General features: G+C 47.9%; 1 protein-coding gene across 2 annotated transcripts in view; it reads left to right on the top strand.

Moving 5' to 3' along the window:
* The first annotated feature begins 239 nt into the window (after positions 1-239).
* The window catches only part of GPAT4 (glycerol-3-phosphate acyltransferase 4), a 30,754-nt gene continuing 11,996 nt past the window's right edge, over positions 240-18,997 (top strand). Inside the window, exons 1-2 of one of the 2 annotated variants that reach the window (XM_081519239.1) lie at positions 240-349; positions 13,157-14,130. In XM_081519239.1, the coding sequence (XP_081375365.1) occupies positions 13,966-14,130 (165 nt within the window). In that variant the 5' untranslated portion in view covers positions 240-349; positions 13,157-13,965. Of the gene's footprint in view, positions 350-13,156; positions 14,176-18,997 lie in introns of both variants that reach the window. The other variant, XM_081519240.1, reaches the window with a different exon arrangement.

Below are 18,997 nucleotides of genomic sequence, written 5' to 3'. Positions count from 1 at the left end.
CCCCGCCCCTCGAAGCCCCGCCCACACATGGGCCCCGCCTCCCTGGCCCACCACTCGGCGCCCCGTCTGCTCATCTCCCGGCGTCCAGCCCCCTATCGCCCCGCCCCTCGGGGCCACGCCCAGCCCGGCCGGGCGCGCGCCGGTGCGTGGGTGCGGGGCGTGAGGTTAGACGGCGGCGGGCAGGGGTGGGGCTGAGACGCGAGGTTTACGTCAAGGCGGCGTAGACAAAGGGCGGGCGCGCGCACGTCCTTACGCACGCCTGGGGCCGGCGGCGGCAGCGGCAGCGGCGGCGGGCGAGGGCGGGAGGGACGGTCCGCGGAGGGATTTGGCGCCCGGAGCCTCGCGCTTGGTGAGTCGTGAGCGGCCGGCCGCTTCCTGAAGGTCACGGGCCTCTAGCGGGGCTGGGGGCTTGGGTGGGTGCCCGCGAGGGCCTGGTCGGGGGACCGCCCTCTCCCTGCGCCGCCCCGGCGTCGGGAGGCACCACTGCCGCTGCCGGGGTGGGGGGGTTCCGGGCGGTGGAGCGGCCCGCCCGTCCCCGCCGCGCCCTCCGTCCGGGAGCGGGCCCGCGCCCCCGCGCCCTCGCGTCCCTGGCGTGAGAGGTCGCGGGGAGCCGCCTTCGCCGTAACGGCTGAGGCGGCCCCCGGATATCGGTTTTCCGCTTTTGATACCCAAAGGAGCCCCATTTTGCTTTTCTTGGGGATTTCTCAAGCCTCGAAATCCTTGGCTTTCCGTTTTGATTTCACGCCCCGCGAAGCATCCTCCTACCAGAGGAGTTAGTTTATTTCCTCGCTTACCGTGTCACCGAGGGTTTTTAACTTTTGCTGTTGAAAAGTTAGGGAAAATGTACACCGTATGAAACACCACACTTCTGTGGAAGACAGCTCCATACCGTTCCTTAGTGCCTCACCGCCCAGGGAAAGTCTCTGTGCCATGTGGACCTGCTCATGAATAACTTTACTGAGATCCGTTGAGGAATTTCCCTTTCTGGTTCATTTCCCTTAATTTTGGTTGAAGTTCGAGTACCTCTGCTTAGTTCCGTGTCGTGTAGATTATACCTCAAACCAAGAGAAATGGCATGAAAAGCACTTATCCTTAGACCAAAGATTGTAGAAAAAGAGCCCTGTGTTAATGCCATTTCTAGATTCTTTTCTCATTTTCACAACGATTTTTTTTTCAGTCTTGGATTATGTAGAATTTCAAACAGAGAAGTAGACAGAGCAGTGAACCAGCGTGTATGCCTCATCCAGACTCACGAGCTCACCTATGACGGAGCTTGTCTCATCCCCCTCACGCCACCTCTGTATCTCTGGGATAAACCCTTGATTTCAAAAGTAGCTTGAGAGTCAGAGTAAAAATCTTACTTTATGACTTTGCATTGGGACTGAGTCCACCGTTACAAGGCCTTCAACTCAGAAACGCGTAATGGCATTGGAGAAGGATAGGAGAAGGCATCTAAAATAATGAAGCAGCTGGATGACAGGTTAAAACAAAAGGTGTGGATGAGAGCTTCCGGAGCATCTTAACTTTCCTTTCTGATGAGCCCTCAAGGCCCAGAGAGGTTCAGTGACTTGTCCTCATCGGCAGGGAGCGTGAGAGGCTGAACTGAGGCTGGAAAAGACATCTCCCGAGGCCACATCTAGTCTTCCTCCTGTACCCTGCTGCTTGCCTGTGGGCCTGTTCTCTGGAAAAGAGACAAGTGTGAAAGGGCTGTGATTGAAAACTCTTCCGATGAAGGGCTAGGGTGGGCAAATATGATCCTTTCTGCCAAAATCTGGAATAACGAAACTTTGGGATAGGCCTTAAATTATTTCTCAAGCTAGACTTGGGACAAACTGAGGAGTTCTCATCATAGCCTTGAGGAAACGTGGGAAGATGCTGACCTTAAAAGTGGAATTCCAGATTGAGAATGAGAACAAACATGAAGATTTAGATTACACTCATAGCTATTTAATGAAGCATGACTAAGAGAAACTGGAATGATTTTTAAGGGGAGTTACCCTTGGCTTCCCTGGTGGCTCAGATAGTAAAGAATCTGCCTGGAACACAGGAGACCCGGGTTTGATCCCGGGGTTGGGAAGATCCCCTGGAGAAAGGCATGGCAACCCACTCCACTATTCCTGCCTGGAGAATCCCGTGGACAGAGGAGCCTGGTGGACTACAGTCCGTGGGGTCACAAAGAGTTGGACACGACTGAATAACTAACTTACTTACACTTGATGTTATGCTCTTGCTAGCATCGAAAACAAAAGCACCCTCCCATAAAACATCCTTCCTTGACATGAGCAGATAAGAATCCAGCACTGCATTCGTTATAGGTTAAACTTTTTTTCTTTTAAAACAATCTGCATTTTCTAGCATACTTTATCCAATTAAGTTTCCTTGTCTCAAGTAAGACAGGTAAATTCAGTACCTGGGCCTTAATTTTTTTTACCCTTAAATGCTGCCCAAAGGATGCTGTGAATTCTTGTATGTAGACTTCTCTGAGTTTGCTTATAAGTTCAGTTTGTATGATATGACTTAAGTTTATAAGTTTACTTTCAGGATGGACTTTTCTTCTGTGAGTTTGTGACCTAAATACAGTAATTATCATGCACATCTAGCTTACGGAAATGCGGCTCCAGTGAACAACATCTGGGTATCTTGGTAAATCATTACCCTGAAGACATGGGGTGGTTGGGAGGAATTGTTTTTTGAGGGGCAAAGGTGGTGTGTGCTGGAGAATATGGTCCTGGTCAAGCTTGAGCTGTACTGCAGAATTGTTTCTTTAGGTAAAACAGAACCTCATCATGGCAGGTCATTTACTTCTTACTGTATCATTAGGCTCATGGCGGGGTGGGTACCTGAGTAAGTGTCATCAGTGTCCTGTATAATAACGCTTACTGTAGCATGAGGAATGAATTTTAGAGTTAGGAGGAGCATTATCAGTGCTTGGGGTTCCTCATAAGTCCTTTAAGGCACTCTTTGCTATAAAACATGGACATGCACGCACCATCAGCCATATGGAGGCTGCCTGCTCTGTTGAGGCGCTCTTTTTATTTTGTCGTGCATAAGAATTGTTAGGGTGTTTGCTTCCTGTTAAACAGTGAGCTCAAGATCTGCAATTGCAGAAAAGTACTTTGTAAAACGTAGGCATATAGTACACTTCTGTTGACTTTTTAAATTGAAAAACAAACCAAAAAAACAGTGAGGGGACTTAAATTCACAGAAGGTGAATGACTTATTGACGGTCACACAGAGCAGAGAGGAACAGAGCTGAGCGTCCAACCTCAGATTGGACTCCTGAGTCCAGTTCTTAGCCCCTTCCTTTGCATGGTTCTGTTCACACCTCAGAGGAATAGGGAGGGGAAGATACTATACGTGTGTTTTTTTCCTTACCAGTTGGAGATTTCATTATCTTCAGGGTCTGCCTTAAAAGTTTGTGGTCAGTGCCAAGTAAAACAGGTGAAATAATTTTAATAATTTAACCCAAATTATCCAGACTGTCTCTTCAACATGTAATCAACATACAAGCCCTTTGTTAAATGATCTGTTTTTAATTGGAGAATAATTGCTTACAGTACTGCGTTGGTTTCTGCCACACGTCAGCGTGAATCAGCCGTAAGTGCACGTGTGTGTCCTTCTTGAACCTCCTTCCTACCTTCCCCTGCGTTTCACCCTTCTAGGTTGTCACAGAGCATCAGACTTGAGCTCTTTGCATCATACAGCAAATTTCCACTGGCTGTCTAATTTTACATACAGTAATGTATATGTTTCGGTAACATACACGCTTTTAATGAGATCTTTTACATTCCTCTCTCTTTTCACCCTAAATCATTGAAATTCCAGTGTCTGTTTTTACATCTCATCTCTATTTCGACTATCTGTGTTCCCCAGTGCTCAGGGGTTATACGTGGTTAGTGGCTGCTGTTTCGGACAGCACAGAATCACTGTCAACTGAACACAGAGATGAAAGAGCGTTTTATGTTCCTGGTAGAATGCAGGTTTGAGGTTAGAGTTTTTTTTTCCATTGCACTGGGTCTTTATTGTGTCAGCGGGCTTTCTCGAGTTTCGGTGAGCGGGGGCTGCTCTTCGTTGCAGCGCACAGGCTTCTCATTGCGGTGGCTTATTTGTTGCAGAGCGTGGTCTCTAGAGCTCGGGCTTCAGCAGTTGTGGGGCCCAGCCTTAGTTGCTCCACGGCATGTGGAATCTTCTCAGACCAGGGATCGAACCCCTGTCCCCTGAATTGGCAGTCAGATTCCCATCCACTGTGCCATCAGGGAAGTCCAAGTTTGTGGTTTTGGTCATGAGTTTGTTTTTTTTTTTCTTTCCTGTTTCAGTGATTTCTCTTGGCATATTTAGGGTTGTTTCAGCCTTGTGGCAAGTTGAACAAAGAAGTCCCATGTTTCACAGATTTTGCTTTTGTGATGAAATGCTTTCTCATTTTAAGTAAGACTGCTTAGTCATAGGAGTGAGGGAGCTTGACTTTTAAAAAATGGCTAGTGACAAAACTCAATAATAAAGTGAAAGTGAAGTGAAGTCGCTCAGTCGTGTCCAACTCTTTGCGACCCCGTGGACTGTAGCCCACCAGGCTCCTCTGTCCACGGGATTTTCCAGGCAAGAGTACTGGAGTGGGCTGCCATTTCCTTCTCCAGGGGATCTTCCCAACCCAGGGATCGAACCCAGGTCTTCTGCGTTGCAGGCAGACGTTTTAACCTCTGAGCCACCAGGGAAGACTAATAATAAAATAACCCAATAAAAAATAAAGATTTTCACTCTTCACCAGGGAAAACATACAGATGGCCAGTAAGCACACAAAAGATACTTCATATCGTTGGTCACGAGGGAAACACAAAACTCTGAGATAAACACCTCACATCCATTAGCCTGTCTAAAGTTAAAAAGATCGATCGTAACAACTGTTGGTGAGGATGTAGAACAGATGAAACTTTTGGACACTGTTGGCAAGAATTAACACACGATGGTCCAACCAGTTGAGAAACTGGTTTGGCAGTTTCATCAAAAGCTAAATGCTACCTCATTCCACTCCTAGGTATTTGTATTTACCCAGGAGAAGTGAAAGTGTGTGTCCTTACATGGCTGGTAGGTAGCGGCTTTATTTGTAACAGTCCCTGACTGGAAGGACCAATTGCTGGGTGAGTGGGTAAAGAAGCTGTGGCCTGTTCTACCCAGGGCAACAGTTCGGCAGTAGGGACTGACGTGGGCAGCAGCTGAATGGTTCTCAAAGGGATTATGCCAAGTAAAATAAACCAGACACAAAGGTCTTGAAAAAAGAAGGACAGGAAGTTGCTTCCAATTACACATACAATACTCAGATATCAAAGCACCAATTTTGAAATGGAGTTCTGAGAGCAGTGTTCAGGGTCTTATAGCCCCAGCAAATCAAATTGTCCTTTCTTCAGCTGATGACCCCAGAAAAGTAATGTGGCCTGTATCTTTGTCCTTTTTTTCTTTTCTGATGATATTGCTTTATGTTGAACTTGGTTCCACGTTACTTATTACCAAGATCCAACTCACATGAGACCTTTCTGGGCAAGGAGAAAGTATATAGGCCTTAACTGAGGATGACCTTAGTTAAGACCATGACCCTGAAGCTGACCATATTCCTGTCTTCTTCCCAGTAAGTTGAATCATCCTTGAGCCTGACATATCCTGGCTTTGTCTGAGACAATCTGTTTTATCCAGGGTTGCTGTCGGCTGTAAGCGTATCCCTCGTTTTTCAGCAGTTCAGGTTTGCTTCACCTAGCAGCTCTGGGCTGCCCATCTCCTTGGAAACGTGTTTACACCTTGCCTCCTGAGCAGCAGCGTCCTACTCAAGCAAGTTTCTTACACTCCTCTACTCTGACACGCTCGACATCAGATTCACCCCAGCGTACATTTTGTCTGTGTGCGTGCCTTTATTCACCATCACATCAAAATGGGGGCATTTGCTGGTGTGTGACCTGACCGGGTAAACTCGGAAAAGTGGATCCCTGCCCCAGAGCAAAGGAGAGGCCAGCCCAGGGCACAGAAAGGCCCCTCGAGGGGGACGCAGATCTGAGGTGTCGTCCTGCCTCTCACAGGCCAGCTTCGCGGCTCGTCTGAGTCACATAACTCTTCCAAGGCTCAATAATTTAAGCCGTTAGAAGAGCTTGGATTAGAATTGTCAGTGATTGACTAATAAAGTGTGACTTGCTCTAGCCATTTTCGGGGTTGTAAACACCTTGCTGCAACAGTAGTGTCGAAAACAGATTTCCCCTTAGCGTTACGTCATGACTTACTGGGAAACACCTTCCAGTGCCCCTTCTCTGTAGTAACCGGAACTTAGCATAGTAGTAATAATAGTTGATGTGTTTTGAACATTTACCTTGTTCTAGGCACTGTGAAAAGTGAACAGTTTTTTTGGTAGTTGTTAAACAGAAGCTTAAAGAAATTTAAGTAATTTACCCAAAATAACAGACTGGGCTTCCCAGCGGGATGAGTGGTAAAGAATCTGCCTGCCACTACAGGAGACGGGAGTTCGATCCGCGGGTGGGGAAGATTGCTGGAGGAGGAAATGGCAGCCCACTCCAGTCTTCTTGCCTGGGGAATCCCAAGGACAGAGGAGCCTGGTGGGCTGTAGTCCACAGGGTCGCCAAAGAGTCAGACGCGACTGGCGAGCAGAGCACACATACATACGGGCACACACAGACAGGAAAGGGATCAAGTTAGGATTCAAATCCTAGTGTCTCTCTTTTGGTTCCTGTCTGCAGACATTACCGAATGGTCCCAAGGCGGGTAGAATCAATTGCCCCAGGTTGAGAACTACTGCTCCAGTTTTTGTTTAGTACAAGTTTTTAGAAGTAGAGTTGCTGGACCTAAGGTTATATATAATGTAAATTCTGATGGTGATTACCAAATTGGTCTGTGTAGGGGTTGTACCCTTGTACATGCCAGTCAGCAGTATTTGAGGGTCTTTTCTTTTTTTTACCAATAGGATGGGTTATCAGAAACTTTTTTTGCCACCTCACCGTAGTTTTCATTCACATTTCTTGACAGCTGACCTTTGTCTGAGCTCTTAGTGCTTGCTAGGCACCATGTAGTAGCTTGTGGCTTGTGGATTTTGTGACATGTTTGAAAAGCCTTCCTCCCCATCCAGCCTCTTAAAGTTTGGTACTTAGTATTGTGGACAGCACTCAGGGTGTCCTCTGATCATAATGAAGTGATCGTGCTGCCAAGCTGCCAAGTCGCTTCAGTCGTGTCCGACTCTGTGCGACCCCATAGACGGCAGCTCACCAGGCTCCGCCGTCCCTAGGATTCTCCAGGCAAGAATACTGGAGTGGGTTGCCATTTCCTTCTCCAGTGCATGAAAGGGAAAAGTGAAAGTGAAGTCGCTCAGTCGTGTCCGACTCTTAGCAACCCCAGGGACTGTAGCCTACCAGGCTCCTCCATCCATGGGATTTTCCAGGCAAGAGTACTGGAGTGGGGTGCCATTGCCTTCTCCGATCGTAAGTACCATTTATTGAGATCTAACATGTAACAGCCTTTGTGCTTCGTATGCTTTAAAAATATACTATCTCTGTGTCACCTAAGCATTTATTTTTCATACAATGGCATGTCTTCTTGTTTCTGAATGGGTGTGTGACATCTCCCTGGACAGCAGGTGTGGTCTCCTGAAGTGTAGGGTGTGTCACAGAGCCACAGAGAGCTGACAGAAAAGAAGTTCCTGCAGCTGGGAATGTAGCAGTCCCTGCCTGGGCTTCCCAGGTGGCGCTAGTGGTAGAGAACCTGCCTGCCAGTGCAAGAGATGTGTTCATCCCTGGATCAGGAAGATACACCAGAGAAGGAAATGGCAACCCACTGCAGTATTGCCTGGAGAATCCCAGCCACAGAGGAGCCTGGTGGGCTGTAGTCCATAGGATCGCAGAGAGTCGGACACAGCCGAAGCAACTCGGCACGCACATGCCTGGTGATCGAGTCAGAATTGGTTTAGAAGCCCCAATTTAAATTTGTAAGATCCCTCTGTTATTTTCTCTTCCAGGACTCTTTTTTTTTTTTTAATACATATATAAATTGAAGTCTAGTTGATGTATAATATTATATACGTTACAAGTGAACCATATAATGATTCATAATTTTTAAAGGTTATGCTCCATTTATAGTTATTAGTATTATAGAATATTGACTGTATCATCAATGTTGAATAGTATATTCTTGTAGCTTATTTTATACCTAATAGTTTATACCTCTTAATCACTTACCCTTTTGTTACCCCTTCCCTCTCCCCTCTGGTAACCACTGGCTTATTCTCTATATCTGTGAGTTGGCTTCTTTTTTGTTACATTCTCTAGTGTGTCTCTGTCTGACTTATTTCACTTGGCATAATGCCCTCCAAGTCCATCCACATTGCTGCAAATGGCAACATTTCATCTGTTTATGGCTGAATGGTATTCCATTGTGTGTATACCCCACATCATCTTTATGCATTCCTCTGTTAATGGACACTTAGGTTCCTTCTGTATCTTGGCTATTGCAAATAATGCGGCCGGGAACATTGTGGTGCATATATCTTTTTGAATTAATGTTTTTTGTTTTCTTTGGGTATATGCTAAAGAGTGAGGTTGCCAGATCGTGTGGTAACTCTGTTTTCATTTTTTGAGGACCACTATACTGTTTGCCGCAGTGGACACACCAGTTTACATTCTCACCAGCACTGTATGAGAGGTCCCTTGCCTACACCCAGGACTCTCTTCTCGTTGACAGTCATCAAAGTGTGAAGTGATGACTGTGTGTAGGCCTTTTTGCTGAAAACGTGCCTATAGGTGTGTTTGTTTACCACGACATGCTTTCATACCTAACGTGGTGTGTGGCATAGAGTGTGTGCCGTGAACTAGTCACCCTGAGAACTGAGAAGCCCTGAGAAGTGGCCCATTTGGGGGCTCCAGTTTGCACCCCGGGGTTGAAGAGTCTCGTTTACTTAGAGGTGGACTGTCAGCTTCCTAGGATGAGACCAGCTTCCCTCCCGAAAGGCTCAGAACTCGTTGGTTCTTAGGGTTTCCTTGGACTGGCTGGACTCCTGGAGGAACATTGGTCCAAGTGACTCTGGATTTGGCTGAAGGTGGGGGAGGTGAAGAGAAGGAGTGACTGTTGCTTTGAGCTGATGACTTCCCCTGCTTCCTGTCAAGGAGTTGCAGTTCTGTTTATGTGAAGCAAAATGGTTGCCTTTCTTACAAGAGCATTTATCAGAACCTGGTGTGACACAGTTCTGATGTGAGCAGTTTGCCATATTTCCAGAGACCAAAGTCTGTGTTAAGGGGCCTTACGGCACCAGCACCTCTGGCTGTGGTGGCTGCTCCGCGATCCAGCAACATGTTTGGGGGCCCGTCTGATACCCACAGCTTGCTTACATCTTCCCTACTTCTAAGAATGCATGAGAGGATTGTTCAGTGTTAGCCACAGAACTTGTTTGGCTAGTTGCTGTTCTGTGTTCCGGAGTCTGGTACTCCAGGGCGGAGTCTGGGTGGGGGGTTGGGGGGCTGGGGACAGCGTGGCAGGTCATTGCCTCTGAGGGGAGGAAGGAGCAGCGCGGTCAGGGGTCTGCAGGCTGCTGCTGTGAAGGGTCGCCTAGTAGATAGCTGAGGCTTTGCAGGCTGTGGTCCTGTCACTTTATCCTTTTTCTTAATGACTCTTTAAAGATGTAAACACCATTCCTAGGTCATGAACCTTATCAAAACTGGCTCAGATTTGGCCTGGGGACCTCGTGTGCCCACTTCTGAACTAGGTGAAGTAATTAATTTATTGCTAAACGTGTTTACTTTCATGTTATGAGGACATGAACCCAGAATAACCTTGGGAATTCTCAGTTGGTTGTGGTCCAGAGTAAAGAGATCTAAGCTCTGGCTTGGGAAGTCAAAGTCACCCTGGTGTCTGTCACCTTGGGCCCATGGACGTCAAGGTGATCGTGGCTAATGTGACAGCAGCTATCCACTGGTATGGGGTAGGGGAGTCTCATGGAGGTGTGGGCCTGGGATTAGGCTGGAATTTGACATGTTTAAGGAATACAGTGATTCAGCAGATTGATTTTAGTCTCAGAAATAGATCTAACTTCCTGAATGTCCGTTGGGACACTTAGAAATCTGGCATGTACTGACAGCTTGACCAGTTTATAGAAATGGGCAAACAGGTTTGTACCTTGGATTCTGAGAACACCAAATTCTGCTACGGGAATCCAGATTTGTCTTGTGTTTTCTCCCTGGTCACAAGAAGTTCCACGCAGCTGGCCTGGCATGGAGGAAATGTTAACGTAGCTCAGGGTGTTTGAGAGATGAGAGGGCCTGGGGGTTACAGAGCGGGGCTGGGAAATGGACACGCTTGTCCACATGCCTCCTCTGCTGGTTGCAGCTGTGCGGCCCCAGGCAGCTTCACCCTCTCCGCCTCTGCTCCCTCACCTGTCCAGCAGGGGTGACAGTAACTCCAGCATAGGGCTGCGGTGGGAGTTCAGTGAGGACGGCAGGTGGAAGGTGCTTACTGTATGAACTCAGTGTCTGTCTTGGCGGTGTTGCATAAGCGTTAGTGATGACCATGTGGAAGCGGAAGTGGAGGACCACTGCCCCTGAAACAGTCTTAGTTTCACTGCCAGGTGTGTGGGACGTGGTGGGAGCAGTTAGGGGTCAAAGAATGGGGTCTGGGTCTCCCCCGCTTAGTGCTCTAACTGGTAAAATGGAGAGAATACATATTGACAGGTTGTGAGATAACATGAGAAAGGGCTTTGAGCTCTGTACAGCAGTGGACAGGACTCACAGTGAAGTCAGTCACCTGTTGACTTGCTCCATTTCTTGAACTTTTAAATGTACTGGAACCGAGCCAGAAGGAGATTGGTGTGAGGACAGAAATGTTTGCCAGAGAAAAGTGAGAGGGTGCTCCCACGTTTGGAACCAAAGGACTGTATGAAGTGAAAGAAGCCAAGAAGGCTACATCCTGTAAGATTCCAATTAGATGACATTCTGGGAAAAAATCTTAACTGGAGACAGTGAAAAGATTGGTTATTTCCAGGGGTTGAGGGCAGGGAGGGATGAAAAATCAGAGCCCAGAGGATTTTTAGAGCAGTGAAGATATTCTGTACAATACTGTAATGATGGGTACATATCACTGTACACTGTACATTTGTCAAAACTTTTAGCATGTACAACCCCAGGAGTGAACCCTAATGTAAACAGCCTTTATAATAAAAGATTGGGCGGAGGGTTCCTGGTGGCCTAGTGGTTAAGAATCTGCCTGCTGATACAGGGGACCACGGGTTTGACCCCAGAGCGGGAAGGTCGCACCTGCCGCAGAACAGCTAAGCCTGCGTGCCACAGCTCCTGAGCCTGGACACAGAGCCCTCGAGCCAGGCGCTAGTGAAGCCCATGCGCCTGGAGCTGTGCTCACAGCAAGGGAAGCCACCGCACCAAGAATCCCGGACGTCGCAGCTGGAGAACAGCCCCTGCTCACCGCAGCCAGAGGGAGCCCGAGCGCGTCAACCAAGACCCACACGGCCAAAACCAGAAACAGAATAATAAATAAATCTTAAAAAAACCAAAAAGTGGCCAGAAAGGCTGGAGGAGTTAATCTACAAAGAAAATGTGATGGTGTCTTGTAAAACTAAACCTGTACTTCTGGGAATTCCCTGGTGGTCCAGGGCTTAGAACTCAGCACTTCCACCACAGGGGCCACAGGTTCGATCCCCAGTTGGGGAACTGAGATCCCACAAGCCACACAGTGCAGCAAAATAAAACCCTGTATTTCCTAAGTCAGAAGTAGAAGACAGATACTGGATATTCTCACATAAATGTAGCATCCAGGAAATATGAACTTGCAGAAACAAAAGAATGGTGGTTATCAGGGGCCAAGGGGTAGGAGAAACGGGGAAATGTTGGGCAAAGGATAAATGCTTGCAGTTATGAAATGAGAAAGTTCTGGGATAGTGATTCCAGTTGAAAGTTGCTGAGAGGGTAGATCTTACATGTTCTCACCACATACACAGAAAAGGTGACTCTCTGACACTGTGGATTGTATCAAATCCTGCTTTGGCTCTGCAGAGTTGCTCAGTGTAATGTGTCGGTTTTATCAGTAAATCGGGGGAAATAAACAAAAGCAAGAGTTATTTTTTTTTCCTTAAACCTAGATTTCCTTTTCCCCTGCAATTCCATCTCTAGGAATTTATCCTGAAAATGTATTTGCACGTGCATTTTGTATGCTAAATCACATGGACAGGTTCATTGCATTGTTTATAACAACAGAAGGGTAGAAACATTGGTGTCCACCCTCAGGAGAGAGCTGTTAACCGAATCATCGAGCATTCTTAACAGCTGAGAACTATGCACTGTCTACAGGAAGGGAGCTTCGTTGGTGTGGAGGCAGCACTGTCCCAGGACGTGTCGAGCTAGGAAATGACAGAAAGCAGTGTTCCAGCGCGGGCCCTCGCTGCCTGGGCGGGGCTGGGGCAGGAGCGATCCCTAATGGTGTCTCGGGATGTGCGGGGACGTCTCAGGAAGCATCCGGAGCATCCTCATGTTGGGGCTGCTTCTGTGGCCCAGAGCTCCAGGCAGTGGGGGACAGCGAGGAGGCATGTCTTCTCGGAGTGTGCCCTCTTTATCTCTTGAGAGGTGTCTTGTGTCCATATATTTTCTTTTCCTTAATTCATTTTTTAAATTTAAGGTCTCTAAGCTAATGATTTTTTTTAATTGAGGTATAGTTGATTTACAGTGTTGGGTTAGTTTGTGCTGTGCAGCAAAGTGACTCAGTTTAAACATATGCACACATTGTTTTTCATATTCTTTTCCATTATAGTTTATAAGCACACTGCATATAGTTCCCTGTGCTGCACGGTAGGATCCTGTTGTCTGTCCAGTCTACATGGAGTAGTTTGCATCTGCTAAGCCCAGACACGCATGTATTTTCTGTTAGAAAAGTGTGAGTGGCCTCAGCTAGTACTTACACCAGCGGGGTTGAAAACAGGATGAAACACCTGCGGTTTTCGTCCACGCCCTCATGTGCCGCCTGTGTGTCCTGCCTGGTCCCCTCGACCTTGGTGATGAGAGGAGCTGGCCCTGGCTCTCGGCCAAGCCTGAAACGCCCCCCCCCCGCCCCCGCCCCCGCGCAGAGTGGTGTCCTTCCCCTCGGTTTGTGTCGCATGCCTGACGTGTTCTGTCTCCTCCTCCAGCTTCGGCGGCATGTAAGCAGCTTCTTGCCAAGAACCCAGGTTACTGCTGAGAAGAGGGCCTGAGGGAGGAGCATCCAGAGGAGCCCAATGCCAGGCGCGTCTGGGATTACACTCTCCGTGGGCAGCATGAGCGGTTCCCTGCCAGCACCTCTGTGCCCCTGGCAAGGCCTGTAGCTCTCCAGGGAGGAGGGTCCTGGGAGCGGTGCGCCAGGAGCCCCCAGAGGAAGGATGGGGCCAGATGTGAACGCTCCACAGTGAACGCAATTTTCAGCTTATGAAGGAGTTTTAAGGAAAACAATTATTTAATTTCCACTTATTCACGTTCACAAAACTTCTGTGGGAAGTGCCGGTGAGTCACCCCACCCCCACCCCAACCCCCCACTGGAGTTACCAGGCTTTTTCTGGCAGCACGTTGAACTCTTCTTGGTACTTCTGGCAATGACAGACCTTCAGGACAGATTTATCTGCTAAATGCTCTTGGGCAGGAGATACAGGGACACTTCTGGAAGCAGTGCCAGGGTGGCAGAGCCCAGAGTGCGCCCGGGCCGCTCACTGGCTGTGCCGCCCCGCCTGGCCTGAAGACTGATCCCGCCCCGTCCGCCTGCAGCCTGTCTCCTCCTCCCCCGGGGAGGCCCTCGGGGGCCCCTTCTGCTCTCATCCTCTGCCCAGTCTCCGTTCCGGCCGTCGAGGGATGCGAACTTGGGAATGGAGTTGGCGCCCCTCCCCAGGCCGGTGCTGACGGAGAGGACCATCTGAGGCCAGCTTCGTTCTTGGGGAGGAGGGCGCTGGCCTGGCCTGCATCCCCCACCATGTTCCTGCTGCTGCCTTTCGACAGCCTGATTGTCAACCTCCTGGGCATCTCCCTGACGGTCCTCTTCACCCTCCTCCTGGTTTTCATCATCGTTCCCGCCGTTTTCGGAGTCTCTTTTGGTATCCGAAAGCTCTACATGAAAACTCTGTTAAAGATCTTTGCGGTGAGTATGCTGTCTACAAAGGTTGCTTCCCCAAAGAGAGGAGAAGTGCCGTTAGCCCCCCCCAAAAAAAAAAAAAAGAGTTGTTTCTGTCTGGTTGGTTGTGAGTTCTCGGTGGGACGTGGAGAGTGTTGGGAGAGTGGGAAGGAAGTGGTATTTTGAGCAGAAAGGATAACTAACATGAGCTTGTGAAGCCTGCAGCAGTCTTTTCCTTTGAGCTCAGGTACTTGCGTGTTTGGTCCATCTGAGCAGAGGAACCACAGCTGGTCTGTTCATTTCAAAAGGAAGGACTTAGCATTAAAGAAACAGTGACTGCGGGACACCGCCTGTGACTGTGTAACGGATCCTGAAAGTCAGGGCTGCTGCTCGCACATTCCCTCACTGACAAGTATGGGAGGGTCTCTCGTTTCTGTTTCAAACATTTATCTTAAATAGATTCTTGTACTTCAGGCAAAAAGAAGTCACAGAAAAGGGCATTTCAAGAATTATGCTAGTTTCTTTAAGACAGAGGAGAGGCAGAATATTTCCTAACATATGTCAGAACCTAAGTAGTTAGACCACTGAACAGAACTGGTCACAGGGTTAAGGAAATGGACAAGAAGTGATATTTCCTGGAAGTTGATCTATGCTGTGAGCCTTTCAATATCTCTTCAGAGATTTGGTAATTGATGAGCAATGTCTGTTTTCAGTAGTCACCAGATCTTCAGGTATTCTTTTCCATGGCTGAGAGCATGGGTAATTGGGGAAATGCACTCATAATAGTGAAAACAATGCAGCTGTATTTGTTCAGATAGTATCTTACAGTTCAGAATAATTTCAGTTGCTTTCCTTTGGTTCTCTGTAGTTCTGCAGTGGACCGGGGTGTCTATCAATGATAGAGTTCACCAGTGAAGAAATAGTGATTCAGAAAGATGAAGTGAGCTAGATGAAATGCTACATTACAGCAAAAAATATTTCTATGTATATTATTGAATCTTGTGTTTCAATATTTAATATTTGTGTAAGAATATAATTTTTCATGTTTAAAAAATTGAGGTGAAATTGACACTACAGAAAATAACCATTTTAAAGGGAACAATTCATCGGCATTTCCTGTAGTCACAGGGTTGTATGACCGCCACCTCTGAAGTTGCACAGCCTTTTCATCACTCCAAAAGGAACCCCCATGCTCATTAAGTAGCTGCCTTTCTGTCTCCCACCCCCACCCCCCCACGTCCCTGCCTCTGGCAACCGTGAATCTGTTCTATCTCTGGATCTACCTATTCTGGGTATTTCATATTAACAAAATGATACAAAATGTGCTCTTTTGTGAGTGCTTTTGTTTAGCGTAACTTTGTAACACGTGTCAATACTCTGGTTTTCATGGCCGAGTAATATTCCACCATGTGTCTGTACGATCATTTGCTTATCCACTCATCCATTGATGGGCTGTTCTCCACCTTTTGGCTCTTGTCCATAGTGAGCGATGGTGTGCTTGTACTTACTTGAGCACCCGTGTTCGGTAGGAAGATTTCTGAGTGCTCCGTATGGTCTCTGGGGGTGTCTTTGCTACTCAGAGAGTGCTCTGAGACCAGCAGCTGAATGTCACCTAAGACTGATGGGAAATGCAGGCCACAGGCCCCCTTCAGACCTGCTAATTAGAATCTGCACTCCAAGAAGCCCAGGTGCACAGTAAAGCTTGACAAATGGTGATCTAGTCAGTTATTAGTATCTGTTTCAATTAATCATGAAATGTAATTTTCTTGAACTTTAGTCCAAGAAAATCTTCAGTAGAACCCAGGGTTCCTGTGAACCAAGTAACTAGCCACGCCCACTTGCTGCTGGAAACAGCGCATCAGTATGGAGTGAGTAGGACAGCTGATAGACTTCACGGTGATGGCGTTTATTCACATTTATTTAAGCAAGCGATTAATTCATAGACCTATGGGAATCCTTGTTTTTAAAACATAAAAATACGAGTAATTAGATCAGAGTCCTTTTGTAGTAGCTAAATTCTTAAAATTTGGGTCACTTTGGGTGAAAAATACCTAGAATCTGTGCACATTCCCTATTCCATTTTGAAAATGTCTCCTCAAGTCAGTATTTTAAAGTTCCATGGGACAGGTATTCCTGAGCCATCAGAGACTGCTGACCACATCTTGAAGATCACTGGAAATGGAAGTCGTGTATGTGTGTGTGTGTGTGTGTCTGTGTGTGCGCTCACTGGTGACCTCAAGCTTTCAGATTTCAGGATCTCAGTTTGTACCTTGTATTTCCTGGAGGTATGTGTCAGGCTCTCGGAGGGTTCTGGGTGTCCCATGGCTCCTGTCCTGTTGAGCTTCCTGGTTGATAACGACGACTTGGCTATGAGCCCAGGTATGTGTGTGTGCGTGTGTGCGCGCTCATTGGTGACCTCAAGATTTCAGATTTCAGGATCTCAGTTTGTACCTCGTATTTCCTGGAGGTGTGTGCCAGGCTCTCAGAGGGTTCTGGGTGTCCCATGACTCCTGTCCTGTTGAGCTTCCTGGTTGATAACAACGACTTGGCTGTGAGCCCAAGTGAGGGGTGGGTGAGGAAGGGCTGATGTGTGCCAGCTGGGATGGCGGGTGGCTCTGCAAGAGTGGTCCTTTCTCACCATCTGAGCAGGGTTCTTGCTCTGATTTGATCTTGGTGGACATTAAGAACTCAATGCCATTTTTGTTAGCAGTAGTATGAGATGCAGGTTGGATTTGGCCAGACTGATTTTAGATCTTGGAAGTACATCTGTGTATCCATGTATACATCTAAAATATACCTAAACTTGTGGGTGCTTTTAATAAAGACAGCACCTTTAGTTTGCCCTTTTTATCATCTTCATCCCTTCATAAACTGGGTTGCTCTATGTGATTTTGAAGTTGGGAGGAGGCTTAGAGATCATCTTCATTTCGTGGGTCTCTTCCTAACTACGTATCTGAATCACCTGGGGAGCGTTTAAAAAATAACTTGTTTGGGAGCACTGGACTATCCCCTGGAGATTCTGGTTTAACTGGTTTTGGTGGGCATTTTTAAAAAGCTCCCCCAGTGATTCTAACATCTATCATCACAAGGTAGAGTCTGATTGACTTCTTCGGGCGTGGGGCCCTGCCTTGGTGAATGTTTGTAACCTCAGAACGTGGTGGCCTTGACTCTGTGTGACCTGTGAGGTTAGGGTGGGAGCGACAGCACAGCTTCCATCTGCCCCTGGAGCCGGGCCGCCACGTCACAAGGAAGCCAGGCCCCGTGTGGAGTTCCAGCTCCTGGCCTGGGGAGGCTGTGACGACTGGCTGACAGCATCAGCTGCCACCCTTGGGAGCCCGCGGGCCTTCGGGGAGTTCCAGCCCCTGCCTTCAGCCTCTACCAGCCCATGCCAGACCCTGTGCAGTTTGCAGATTCAAGAGCAGGGTAAACGGTGGTGGTATTTTAAGCCAGTGAGTTAACGGGGCGGTCTGTTCCGCCGCAGGAGATAACCAGACAAATGAACATGGTTTTCTGTTACCTTTTGGTTGTGGTAATATTTTATGGCAGTCTTAATAGCATGTGCATATAATTTTATGTCTTCATTTTCTTTTACAATCTTATCAGCCAGTTGTTTTACACATTTTACTAGATAATCTTCATAAAGATGAATCAAGCTGGTTGTCTGGTAGTCTGCACAGTACATACACCTGTGCTTTTGGAGGACCTGAGTCAGTGCAGCTGGTCTCCCATGATAGCTCACCTCTCCGCATGCCTTGGTACATCTGCCCAGGGGGCTGGAGGGATGGGTGGTTGGCGTCTTTCTTCCTGGAGGACAGCTTGCAGGTCCTGTTAACGCTGAGTTGAAATGCTTTAGTTTTCTTAATGTTTGTGCTTCAGGTTTCTTACACAGCACAATGGTGGTGATATTGTTTGGGGTACAATTCCTAGAAGTGGACTTTCAACTGAGTTGAGAATGATTTGGGAAAGGAGTGAAGAAAGCCTGTATATAAAGGAGAAAGATGGGGGGAAAATGACTTGAGTTTTTTGCCCGATGTGAAAGGGATTGTTCAGGTCAGGTCAGAGAAGGGGAGGCGGCTGTAATGTGATTTGACATCAAGCTCCACAGCAGAACTGGTTAGAAACCAGTGATGGTGGTGAGGAGGTGGAAGAGACTGAATAGGCGGTGGCATTGTGGTGGGTAGGCACGACCCTTTTGAGGGTTTTCTTACCAACTATGAAACTGGACCTAAGTCCTCAGACCGTCCAGTCTGCTTCCTCCAGGGAGTGGGAGCGGCCATGCCGCCTTCACGTGCTGCAGGTCCAAGAGGGGATGTGCATCAGCGGCACTCCCTTCCCGCCCCTGTGGGAAGGGTGATTCCAGTGTGACTGGGAGAAAGTGGCTCCGAGGACGAATGGAAGGAGATGAGAGTGGGCTTACAGCGGGAAGGGTGCTCAGGAGTGGTTTTGGAGACCTTGATGACGAGAAACCTTGGTCATTGGCGAATTAAACCCAGTCCTTCCTGACTGCCTGCTAAGTGCTGCACGGCACATGATCAGACTCCGCTGCACCGCACATCTGGGTGGGTTCTGGCTCCTGCCCACTGGGGCAGCTATAGTTGAGTAGGAAAGACCGATGTCTGCCTACAGAACTGATTCGGAATGTGACACCAGTTAAAACAATGCAGGTGGGGATGAGCTCTGACTGCAGGAGTTGGGGAGGTACCGTTTCATCTAGGATTTGGCGTTTGAATGGATTTACAAAGGAAGCAGTGCTCTGGGAATGCAGTGGGTAGAGGTGAGAAGAGGCAGTCTGGTTTAGAGACAGTGCCTAGTTCAGGAGAGGAGAGCCATCGGGTCCCTGGAGGGGCTGAGGTAGCTTATAAAACCGGCTGTTCTTTAGGCTTTCAGAAGCCAT

This window comes from Giraffa tippelskirchi, chromosome 8 (assembly GCF_054371585.1).
Source record: "Giraffa tippelskirchi isolate mGirTip1 chromosome 8, T2T-mGirTip1v1.2.pri, whole genome shotgun sequence".
Lineage (NCBI taxonomy): Eukaryota > Metazoa > Chordata > Mammalia > Artiodactyla > Giraffidae > Giraffa > Giraffa tippelskirchi.
This window is presented reverse-complemented; position numbering and strand designations above follow the sequence as displayed.